General features: G+C 43.2%; 1 protein-coding gene across 2 annotated transcripts in view; it reads left to right on the top strand.

The window, feature by feature from the left end:
- The window catches only part of cntrl (centriolin), a 131,856-nt gene that overhangs the window by 37,084 nt on the left and 81,602 nt on the right, over positions 1-13,170 (top strand). For both annotated transcript variants that reach the window (XM_078549970.1, XM_078549971.1), the window contains exon 11: positions 7,923-8,117. In XM_078549970.1, coding sequence (XP_078406096.1) covers positions 7,923-8,117 — 195 coding nt within the window. The remainder of the gene's footprint in view (positions 1-7,922; positions 8,118-13,170) is intronic.

The following is a 13,170-nucleotide window of genomic DNA, read 5'->3' on the forward strand; positions in this document are numbered from 1 at the left end:
GCTGAGTAAGTACCACTTGATACCACTGACGACAATCCCTTCCATCATTTTGCTGATGATCGAGAGTAGACTGATGAGGCGGTAATTGGCCTTGTTGGATTTGTCCTGCTTTTAATGGATAGGATATACTTAGGCAATTTTCCACATTGCCGGGTGGATGCCAGTATTGTAACTGTAGTGGAACAACTTGGCTAAGAACATGGCAAGTTCTGGAGAGCATCTTTGGTACTATTGCTGGAATGTTGTCAGGGCCCATAGCCTCTGCAGTATCCAGTACCTTCAGCCATTTCTTGATATCATGGGCAGATTTTTCTGCTCATTGGGCGGGCGGGCATACACCCGACCCAAACTAACGTTAAATGACATGCGATGTCAACACGGACTCGTGTGATATTTCGGTAGGTGGGTGCACGCAGGAGTCAGAGCTGCACCCGCCTTTAATTAAGAGGCCGGTTAAGGCCTTTGGCAACCCAGTTGATGGCGATTTCATGTTGCCCCTGAGATTTTTCACTCGTCAAACAGGCAGCCCACAATTTGCAAAACCACATCCACGGATGGGATAAAAAGGGTCAGCAGCATTGCTAGTGTGAGTAGTGAGGAGTTTTGGAGATAGTTTGCTGTTGGTTGCTTCTTGGTACTTGGCAGCTTAATCTCTGATTAGGGCTTCATTCTTGGCATTTCCATGCATTATTTCAGGACTCATTGGTGTCACCAAGGCCCCCTCAGGATTTGGACTGTGTGGACCCTTCCACGTCTCACACAGCCTTCCCTTACCCTGGTAATGGGGATTGTGGTCTCTGCTGGAGGCACCTCCTCCTCTGAGGGGGAGAGGGGCAGAAGGGAGAGGAGGCATTGTGACCTAATGCATCTCCCAGGGGAGGAACCTGTAGGAGGAGAGGCACAGGCACGAGGGGTGCAGGACCAGCAGGTAGTCCAAGGCGGAAGTTGGCCGCAGAAGACGCCACTATCCTGCTGCCAGGGTTTACAGGCGGCGATGCAGATACCTCAATATGTCTGACGTGCAATGCCGAAGGAGGCTCCATCTCTCCAGGGAAACCTTGACCTCTATTTGTCAGATGATTGGGCCTGAGATCAGCCCCAACCCCATGCCAGTGGCTCTGAAGGTAACAGTGGCCTTCAATTTCTATGCCTCCGGTTCTTTGCAGGGGCCAGTGGGGGAATCTGTGTGGAGTCTCCCAATCAGCTGTCCACAGTTGTGTCAAGCTGGTGACAGAAGCTCTGTTCAGGCGAGTATTGACGTTCCTTCATTTCTGTACAAACAAGGTCAGCCAGGCTGAGCGAGCCAGAGGCTTTGCAGCAATTGCTGGGTTCCCCGGTGTCCAGGGTGCCATCAACTGCACACATGTGGGCATCAAGGTGCCAGCGGGTCAGCCAGGTGCCTTCGTTAACAGGAAGGGTTTCCACTCCATGAATGTGCAGATAGTTTGTGACCACAGGATGCAGATTCTGCAAGTATGTGCAAGGTACCCTGGCAGCTCCCATGACGCGTACATCCTGAGACACTCCCAGGTGCCAAGGCTCTTCAGTGGATGGATGGCTGCTGGGTGACAAGGGCTAACCATTGAAAAGGTGGCACATGACGCCTCTCCGCCACCTAAGAACAGAGGCAGAGTGGCAGTACAACAAGAGCCATACCTCCACAAGGGTGATGGTAGAGAGAACCATAGGTCTTCTCAAGATGCGCTTCCAATGTCTGGACCATTCAGGGGGTGCACTGCAATACCCACCAGAGCAGGTATCACTTACAGTGGTTACATGTTGCGCTCTCCACAATCTGGCACTGGCAAGTGGGGACCCACTGGAGGAAGATGATCTTGACACAGCTGCTTAGGCCATAGATGATGAATCCAGTAGTGAGTCAGAAGAGGAGCACAGTGAGGAGAACGCTGAGGGTGTGGAGGCAGCCCTCGGTAACCTCCAGGGAGGCAGGGACACCAGGGACCCCTTGATCTCATGCTTCTTCAGCTCGGCTGCCAAATAAGTGCTACCACCTCATGCCAGGGCTGCCGCCACCATCCTGGACCTCAGAAATTACCCTTTCCTTTTCCCCCAAAATACACTCAATGCCTGTGCGATGAGCCACCCACATCCAGCATTACATACTGGTGTACTCTGTACCTACAAAATGAATGAAGCATACTCAGGCCAATAACACAACAGCAAATGTAATATAATGTTGGCACTCACAGATTATGAACAGAACAATATCAGGTGTTGATGGTCACACCGTTTTTAAAAAAGTAAAAAAAATGACCAGTTCTTCTTGTGCTTAAGGTGCTTTAAACTTAAGTTTATGAGTGCTACGTCTAGGTGCTCTCCCTCCTTGCTGGCACCAGCATTGGAGAAAGCCTGCTGACTCTGCTGTCTTGTTGCTTTGATTACCTTGGCAGTCGTCCTCTGGCCACTGGACCCTGTGATGGCCCCACCTGGGAGGGGATGACCAGTGCCACAGCTGGCATCTCCCTAGCCGCTGCAGCCTCATCAGATGCCACGGTCACTGGCAGAGGGGCGGAGAAGCTGCTGCCGTCATCCAGAGCGCCCTGAGAGGAGCCGCAGAGACAACAAGCAGCTCGTGCGACAACGTGAGCTCGCCATTGATGGATGGGCACCTAGCTGGGATACTGGGTGCCTCATCCATCTCACACATGGACACTAACCATCTGAGGTCAGTGCCTGTGTGAGGGCTTGCAGGATCAAGTGCAAGCCCAGGTACCCCTGATTCTGTTCCTGGAGGAGCCTCTCCATGAGAGTCGCCACTCTCTCCATGGGGGAGGCATTGGGCTCGGCCATAAGTGTCAACACAGTGCTGATGCTCCACAGGAATTCCTCCACAACAGAGACCATAGCACACATATCCTCATGGATCTCCGGCAGATCCTCCCGCACACCCTGCTGGACATCCAACATCTGCTGCCTAATGGACGACTCCAGAGGCTCATCATCAGCCTTCGACTGAGCATGTTCCTGGTCCCCAGCAGTCCTCCGACTGCCGGCGCCCTGGGCACTCTCTGCCTCCGCCTGCACCTCAAGCGAGTATGAAGTGCCCTCACCAATGTGCACTGAGATTCTAGCTGCCAAACTAATGCCCACCGAGGTGCTGGTATCTGCACTGGTGCCTTCTTCAGAGAGTGGGTATGATGCAGCTGCTTCAGGAGCATGGTGGTCCTCCGGTGTTAGTATTAGCCCCTGGAGGTGCTGCACTTGGCTGCTTGGTGGCAGATCTAAGGGGGAAGAAGGATATGTCATTAGTTTAAGTCATCACACTGTCACTGTACATGCCAGGCACCTTGGTGAGACAATGGAGATCTGCACCATGGTGACATCGTCTTTCAATGACCAATGAGAAATCCAGTCTGGAGGTTCCCATCAATGATGAGACTACGCAAGATTGTTTGTAGCATCTGAAACTCTCACTTCAGTGCACTGAACTTTTACCTTCGTCTGACACCCCAGCCTCTCCGCGGCCAGTTGACCGAGGTCCAAGGCCTCCTGTTCGTACCTGGAGGGGATGAGGAGGTGTGGGGGTCTTCCACCAGTCCACAACCTCTCAATTATGGGATGTCTTCTCCTGAAAGGACAGAGGAGCATTGATTAGTCCATTCTTTACCTGCAGCGCCATTGCAGCCTGGCCAACCCCACCTGAGGAGCACCTTGCAGGGCACATCCAAGTTGTGGCCCTTGTGGTGCAAGGCACTGAGTCAAAGCAGGCAGGGCGCTCTCCCTTGGCCAGCTCTGGCTTCATTGCCATTTGGCACTCAGACTCTAACACCCCAGAGCTCCACGGATGGCCAGCCCAAAACACTTCCAGCACACTGACCAATGCCAACGCGGTACTCACAGCGCAGTAGATCATTAAACCTCTTCTGGCATTCCACCCAGGTGCATGGCACCACACTGTGGCTGCTCACCCAGGCTGCCACCTCCTCCCATGCCCTCTTTGTGAGGTGCAGTGGCCTCTTTCTCCCATCTCTGGTGACGAGGGCGTCCTTTCTGGCATTCACCTCCTCCAGGAGTACCAAGGCACTCATTGGAAAAATGGCGCAGAGTGCCAGCCGACCTCACCTCCCGCCTGGCGTCTATATCTTCGTTTGCAGCCATGTCGTTGCAACAACTCCGATATGGGTAGCCTCCCTGGAGTGGCTTGCGCAGTTTTTGAACCAGCTGCCGGGTCACCATTGGAGCCGGCGGCCGACAGGCCCCCGTCCTACCCACCCCTTCTGAAACATTCTGCAGCTGGCGTTCACACTAGGCGGGCCTTAATTGGCCCGCCAGCATGAAATCACTGTCATGGCCCGATCACGGGCGGCAGTCAGTTTCCTAGCTGCTCCCGCTCGCCCCCACCAAGCCCACCAGATAAGGGCAAAATTCTGCCCCATATGTAGTGAATCAAATTGGCTGAAGACTGGCATCTATGATGCTGGGAACCTCAGGAGGAGGCCAAGATGGATCATCCACTCGACACTTCTGGCTGAAGATTGTTGCACATGCTTAAGCCTTCTCTTTGGCAGTGATGTGCTGGGCTCTCCCATCATTGAGGATCAGGACATTTGTGGAGCTTCCTCCTTCAGTTAGTTGTTTAATTGTCCACCACTATTCGCGATTGGATGTGGCAGGACTACAGAGTTTAGATTTGATCCATCGGTTGTGGGATTGCCTAGCTGTATCTATTGCATGATGCTTCCGCTGTTTGACATACAAGTAGCCCTGAGTTGTCACTTCACTAGGTTGACACCTCATTTTTAGGTATGCCTGGTGCTGCTCCTGGCATGCCCTCCTACACTTTTTATTGAACCAGGGTTGATCCCCTGGCTTGATGGTAATGGTAGAGTGGGGGATATACTCCGCCATGAGATTACAGATTGTGGTTGAATACAATTCTGCTGCTGATGATGGCCCATATTGCCTCATGGATGCCCAGTTGTGTTATATTATAAATCTATCCCATTTAGCATGGTGGTAGTGCCACACTATGGAGGGTATCCTCAATGTGAAGATGGGACTTCATCTCCAGAAGGGACAGATGCATGTACAGCAAAGTTTATTTTGATTGTAAACAGCTAAAATTACCAAAGTAAGCACATTTTACTGGCTTTTTTAAAACATATTTTGTATCCCACAATCAGTTTTCTGAAATTTTAACAGCAAAAATGAATGAGCAGCAAAACGTCACCCATACCTTTTATCTGGCAGAAGTTTGAGAGAGGAGAAGATTGAAAATTAAAGTTTTTTTTTTAAATGACACTATTTTAGTTCTAGTCATGATTTAATTTTGCTTCATTATAAAAGCAATTTAAATTATGTGTGAGTGGAGAGGGATATTTAAAAATATATATCAGTAGTGTGGTGATCCTCTAGTTGCAGCTGCTAATGTGTGAAAACAATGTTAAAAATATTGTTACTATTGCTAGTAATTCCTCCTTCTCTCAATTACTGAATTCTGATCACATAGTAATTGGTCATCTCTGCCACTGCAGCACCTAGTTGACATCATTACTTTTAGATAAAATCACTGCAAAATTAGACAGTAAACATAACACTCAATTAAATATTCATCCCTTTAAAAACTGACAACGTGAGTTACTACAATGTATATAAAAATTCACTATATTTCTCAGTAAATATTTATTTATCAATGTGCCATACGTAAAAATAGATTCATTATGAAGTTTTAAAAGTTAATTTTCAATTATTTTGCTTAATAGATTTTAAGGTTTTTCAAAATTTGTGCATACTGCACAGATTGCAAAATAATTTAAGTTCACTCTGAAAATTACCAAATAGAAGGTATGGATGAGATTTTGATTCATCAAAATTATATTTAAAAAGATTGACTGCTTCCTGACTGCAGGTAAAACTTTGTATGTAACAGAGCAAGACCTAAAGCGAATCAAAATATAAATTAGGAAAAAAGCACGGGATTTTTTTTCATAATTCCGTTTAAAGCAAGTTCCTCAGCTTGAATTAATTATTATGTACTATACCATATACTGTATGACATGAGGAAAAGCTTTTTAATGTAACTAGTGGTTAGAATTTGGAATACATTGCCTGATAGGGTACTGGATACAGATTCAAGAGTAACCTTCAGAAGAGAATTGGATAAATTTTTGAAGGGAAAGAAGTTACAGGGATATGGGAAAAGAGCAGAGCAGTGGAACTAACTGGATTGCTCTTCAAAAGAGCCAGCGCACACTCGATGGGTTGAATGGCCTCTTTTGCTTCACTGTTTTATGATTCTGTAACTCATTCCTTTGACATTGCGGATCAGCCTTATGGTTGATCTCAGTATCACTTACATGGCTTGACTGTTCCTCTTGTATATTGATTAACAAAATAGAACACAGTTCTCAAGGTGTGGCCTCGATCCTGTGCCGTTTTAACATGATATTGTTAACTTATACCGAAATAATTATAGTGTTAGTTTAAACATTCTTTTTGCTTTTGAGTTTAGAACAGGACGAAAAGGCATATTAGTCTTTTCTGTCCTTTTTCTTATATTTGCATTACAACTTGCATACATTATACTACACCGTATAATGTAAAAAATCTTTGCACAGCGATGGTTATGCAGGCTCATTGCAAATACAGTGTTCCCCCAAAAGAGAGAATGTTATTGTGACCCAGCCGATGATAAAGGCTGAGTTGTTCAAATCCCAGAGAGAAACTTGAAACAACTGTCATAACCCATTTTTGCAATTTGTATGTTGCAAGATGCAGGCTTTGAATTCAGTAATAATAAGACCACTGAGTCTCAAGGTTTTTTATAAAACTAAATTAAACATTTTTTAATACAAGAAAGATTGTAAGCACATACATATATCTACAAAATTGCTATTATAATAACTACAAAAATCCCCTAATTAATCTTACTCTCAGTTAGACACCCGATAAGGCAACAGTAAAACATATTGGGTGGGATTTTCTGCACCTGCCCGCCGCCGCGATCTTCTGGTCCCACTGCAAGTCAATGGATTTCTGGCTGGGGTGCCGCCTCTCCCGCGGCGGGTCCCGCCCGTGATGGGGCCAGAAAATCCCGGCCATTGATTTAAACAGACTCCTGCAAAGCACACCCTGGTCAGTCGCGTTCAAAATTAGTTTCTTTCAGCTCTGGATCCTTGCTTACAGACTGGAGGCATTAGACCTGAGAATCCCTACCCCTTTTACCAAAAGGCTTCTATTCCTTTATACATATTTTCCTCTTTGAATGCAAATTCTCATTGTCACTAGGCTTTTTTAAATTTTAAATCTTCTAACAATAAAGCCCTTTCATAATACTCACTTTATCGATAAGTTTAATAAAAAATAAACACATTGTTTCTGAGTTTCACCTGGTTAGGTGTAATATTTCATCCACTCTTTTGAATGGTCTATTTAAAATTGCAAATTACCCCCTTTACGCCTCACCTTTTATTCCCCTATGTTTATCTAATTACCATTTCAAACCTGCTTCTCTTCTATACATCAAAGCCTCCAGACCAGCTGGCTTTAATCCAATTAAGACACACACATAGACAGAGACACCACTAAACTCTATTTTAAAATAATTTCCAATAACATTATAGACATTATTATATATTCTTGACAAAGTTGTGTCTGAATGATTTTGTTCTTCAGTACATTTAATTGAGAAATGATGCATGATAATTTAAAAGGAAAGAAGGAATAACTTAAAAATTGTGGGCCGAATACAAAATCAAATTAGGAATGACCTTGTAGGTATGACCAAATGGCAAGCTAGATACAATATCCTACAATGAAGATTATTAGGAAAAGCATTATATGTGATAACAACAATATTTTGACAAGGCTATTTTGGGAGCTTTCATATGGAATTGAGCTGAAAGTTACCTTGAAAATGAATTCTGTACAGTGTAGTGTCATCCTTTCTATTCAATGTATAGATTTCAGAAGCTGAGAAGGATCAACTCCACCAGCAATTGGCACAGAAGATCCAGCTGATTAACGAATTGCGTCAGGAGACCGAGAAAGTGGGGCAGCAGATGGAAAGACAGTGGAAGGAAATGGAAAAAAAACAGCATGAGATTAATGATCTGGGAAAGGTCCTGGAGTCTCTTGATCCCAAAGACCCTCGACATGTGAGTAGAAGTTAAAAAGAGAAGCCGAATTGATACCTTGCCTTTAATAAAGTCACCAAGGTTTTCATTTCCTTTTGCTCATAGTGGGTGGAGAGGAGAAGGGAAGGAGAGAAGTAAATTGGAAATCAGGAAAAAAGTAAATCAGGCTTAACCTTTTTCTACAATTGCTTAGCAAACCAGGACAAAACTCAGCTTTGTTTCAGCGGTTACATTTGAAGGTCAGGGCTGTCCAGAAAATGTGACCCCAATTGGTACTATACTACATAAGCTGACCATGTAAGAATCTAGTCACTTAATTGGTTAACAGAAATTTGTATATTAAATTCAGTAGAACAAAAATCTAGTTTTATGATTGAATATTTTGAAGCTGTTACATGGTTTAACAACTATTTAAAAGAAGTAATGATTTGAGTAATGATTTATTGATATTTTTGTGTATGCAGGCCACCTAAGCAAAGTTCAATTCTTTCTAGGTATAAAAATTAGAGATTAATTAAAATGCTAGTTGTATGGTGTCAACCTGTGATGTGTCATATTTCTTTCACAAAATTTTCAACAATTTTGAGAGCGGAACACATTTGAAACTGATGAGGTTCAACAGGAATTTCACTTTTATTGTCAAATAAAAAAGACCTTGAATGTAATTTCACAGCAGTAATAACTCAGGCGTAGGGCCTTCATTGAAGCATTGAATTAAACTTAAAGGTTAAAAGTACTCCCTGAAATGACTGTGAAGAAAACTAGCGCAAATACAACCTATCCATGAGAATTGCCATTTCACTGAAGAACGTTTGGGCCAGCATCTTCTGGTTGGCGAGCGGGTGCGGGGCCTGCTCGCTGACGCATAAAATGACACAGGGTGACGTTGGGCGTGTGTCCCGACGTCACCCCGCGTAATTTAGATTGTCAGCTCGGTGGGCACGCATCTGACTCGGATGTGCGCCCGCCGACCTGTCAACAGCCTTTTAAGGCCATTAAAAAACCAATTGAACTCATTAATGGACCTGCCCATCCAACCTTAAGGTTGGCGGGCAGGCCGGGAGCCCAGGCGGGCTTGTGAAAAGACATGAAACCTCATCCACGGGTGGGATGAGGTTTCCTAAGCGATTTTAAAAATGCAGAATATTTTACAATAAAAGTTATGGACATGTCCCAGCTCATGTGACAGTGGACATAGCAGGGAAATTTTTTAATGATCTTTATTGAAAGTTGTAAATCGGAGCCGATCTCCCTGAGGCAGCACTTTGCCTCAGGGAGATCTGCGTGCTCTTTCAAGCTCATGCGCGAAAGAGCGCACTCCTGGCTGACGGAATCCCCCCTGCTCGCACAGGGAGCGCATAGTGCTTCATGGTGCACATCATGGTGGGTGGGCCTTAATTTGCCCACCCACGTAAAATGGCAGCATGCCCCCAATTGGGGGCGTTGATCGGAAGCGCGCCCACTCCCACACTTCCCCTCCACCCCCACCCGACGGGGGAAAATGTTGCCCTTTATCTGGTAACAGCCAAAATCATCAAAAATGGCATATATAATGTCAGCAAATATCTGAAAGAATATGGGTATCCCATTTTTAAAAAGATGTAGTTTATTGTATATTAGTCCTGTGGCATAAACCATTGTAAATGGACACAACCTTTCCATGGAACATAAATAATATTAGCTTGGAAGTCTTTTTCTAAGTCAAGTGACAGATTGTGTTCAAAGGTTGATTTTTCTATTCTGTCTAAATACATTGAGTAAATATGAAGAGCTCTGTCTGCATTAGTTGTAATTTCTAATGCGATATTTTAATGTGTCTTATAAAAATAGCTTATTTTTGTATTGTCATGTAAATACAGCTCAGAACCACACATAATGAGCCAGATTTTTCTGAAATAAATATCTGAACAGCACATGCCATAATTAATGTGCTAATCCATCAGCAGCTTGTAACAGGAAAGAGAGAACCTGTGAATTGTGAATCAACCAGTTGGATGTTTTGTGCTGCTCTGCCTGTTAGCTTCACGAAAATGGCATATTGCGCTTAACCTCCCTGTGATTTTCATGACATTGTTGCACTTGTGCATTAATTGGCCACAGAAAGTTACATCTAGTATTTAATATTGTATGGACCTTTAACGATGCGATAATTGTTAATGACTACCAATCAATTTCCTTATCTGGACATTTTAAGAATATCAGTTTTTTAAATTTTATTTTTTTATGAACTTTTTTCTTATCTTTTTTCCTTTTCAATCCATTATTTCCTTCCCCCTCTTTATCTCTCTTCCTGTACGCGATTTGACATTGAATTCACCCTCCTCTCTGTCCTTCCTCTGTTATTTCTCTATTCTTTAATCTCATTGGTTAAGGAGAAGATATTTGGAGAGGGCACGGAAGAGATTTACTGGAAAGGTTCTAGGGATGAGGGATTGCGTAAACTGGAGACTGGAGAAACTGGGATTGTTTTCCTTAAAGCAGAGAAGGCTAGGAGGATATTTGATAGAGGTGTTTAAAATAATGAAGAGTTTAGATAAAGAAACAGTTTCCAATGGCTGAAGACACAGATTTAAGATGATAGGCAAAAGACCAGAGGTGACATGAGGAAAAGCTTTTTAATGTAACTAGTGGTTAGAATTTGGAATTGATTGCCTGATAGGGTACTGGATACAGATTCAAGAGTAACCTTCAGAAGGGAGTTGGATACATTTTTGGAGGGAAAGAAGTTGCAGGGATATGGGAAAAAAGCAGGGCAGTGGGACTAACTGGATTGCTCTTCAAAAGAGCCAACACAGACTCAATAGGTTGGTTGGCCTCCTTTGCTTTAATATTTTATGATTCTATAACTCATTCCTTTGACACTGGGGATCAGCCTTGTGGCTGATCTCAGTATCACTTACATGGCTTGACTGTTCCTCTTGTGTATTGATTAACAAAACGGAACACAGTTCTCAAGGTGTGGCTATGGTCCTGTGCAGTTTTAACATATTATTAACTTATACCCAAATAAACTAACAATATAATTAAACATTCTATTTGCTTTTGATTTTAGAACAGGACAAAAGGGAATGTTAGTCTTTTCCTGTCCTTTTTCTTACATTTGCACTACTGCTTGCATACATTTCAGCCATATATGTTTTACACAAAAAAGTAGTTTTTAAAGGCACTGCAGTGGGAACTATTGTGAGATCAGGAGACCTCATCACAGCATGCACCGACATTCAAAATTAAAGCTGCAGCAACACAAGGAGGAAAAAGCCTTGAGCAGTGGAGAGGAAAGCTCAAAGCTGGTGTTGGTGAGGCTAGAGCAAAGCCAAAGAGTGGCATTGGAGCGGGAGAGGGAAGGAGAGTGGAGAACCTGAGAACAATAGAGATGAGAGGAGTTGGGAGCCCAAGAACAGTTCTAGAAAGGTGAGAGATAACTGTGCCATTGTGAGCTGGGTGAAGAGTTGGAGACTGATAACGTGAATTAAAAGGGGAGGACAAATGAATGTTAATATGAACTGGTATGATTGGAGGGGAAAGTGTCTCACTGAACTGGGGTGTGGGGAAGTATGCTTGTGAATGAAGTTTATTGGAGAAGGTAAGTGCATTTGTGAACTTGGGAGTTACAGCAGAGAGCATGTGAGAATGGCAAAATAGTGGGTGTAAGTGAAATGAGGGACAATTGGAGTGGGTAGAGTGCCTCTGAACTAAGGGAAGTTGGAGTGTCTCTATGAAAGGATAGAGTAGCTGCTGAAATAGCTTTAAAGGAAATAATCTGTCAATTGCACTGTAATAAAGTGTTCAAAATAGGCAAAGTAAACAATTTTTTTGTGTAAAAGAATTCAAAATTTTCTGAGAGAACATGCTCCAGACCCTCAGTGTAATGTATCATCAGTTGGCATGGGCCATTATTTGGATTGTGTGTATGCAATTCTAAATTTGTCCAGACCTTAGCTCTAATTAATTAGACTGGTTTCAATTTCCCTCATTGCTATTGGGTGTTTCTTTTTTAAAAAATCTACAAAATATTCAATACCCTATTCATTATAGAATACAAAATGCTGCAAGATGCAATAAATATAAGGTCAGAATTAAGGCGTTCTGAGGGTGCATGTCCCAGATCTATCCAAAAGCACATTTTTCCCAGAGTTTTCGTATACTTATCCCACCCTCTCCAGTACAAGTGAAGGTTTGTGCCTCACTGCACTTTCAATATAACTCTGATTTGCATGATGCGTCTAATGTAAAATTTGATGTTATCAGGATCTGGAATGCTCTACCTGAAAATGTGGTGGAAGCTGATTCTATAAATAATTTTAAAAGTGGGTTGAACAGATACTTGAGGATGAGGAACTTGCAGTGTAATGGACAGAAAGCAGGAACGTGGGACAAAGCATGACTGTTCTTTCAAAGAGCCAGAGTCGGGCCGACGGGCCAAATGGCCTCCTTCAGTGCAGAAGTTTCCACAATTGTATTTCATGAAAAAGTTAATGAGAGTACAAGGAAGAGTATAATTTTCACTTATTCTATGCTTGCAGCCATTTTGTAGTTGCCAGCTATTTTTTTGAAGCAGTTTGTCAGTATTTACAAGCATTCTAGCATAACATGCATCTACCTGATATTCTTTTATTTTGCATAATTTATATGTGAAATTTTTGGAGGGCAGTTTTACTTTGTATTTGATATTAGTTTAGTAACAGGTATATTGGTCAAGACATCCAAGTTGATTTGTGATGATATCCTTTCTGAAGGATTAGTCATTGAGAAAAAAATTACACATTTATCCAATGTTAATTTGCCACTGATTACTGAAAAGGGATTGTATATTGTGAATAATTAGTTTGGCATACTGAGTTGTGAAATGTTTGCAGGTGATTGTACCAGATGAGGTGCTATTATATGTGACAATGCCATCCTTTCACCCTGGAATCTTGGTTTAAATCCACCCAAATTTGATGGGTTAGCTGCTGACTCATTGCATTACCTCCTCTGCTTTGAAAATTCATATTGTTCATTGTGAAGATTCAAGGTTAGATTCAATGGCACTTCTGTATTTCGGACCTTCACATCTCACAGGAACACAAGCAGT

Source organism: Cetorhinus maximus, chromosome 10, assembly GCF_964194155.1.
Source record: "Cetorhinus maximus chromosome 10, sCetMax3.hap1.1, whole genome shotgun sequence".
Lineage (NCBI taxonomy): Eukaryota > Metazoa > Chordata > Chondrichthyes > Lamniformes > Cetorhinidae > Cetorhinus > Cetorhinus maximus.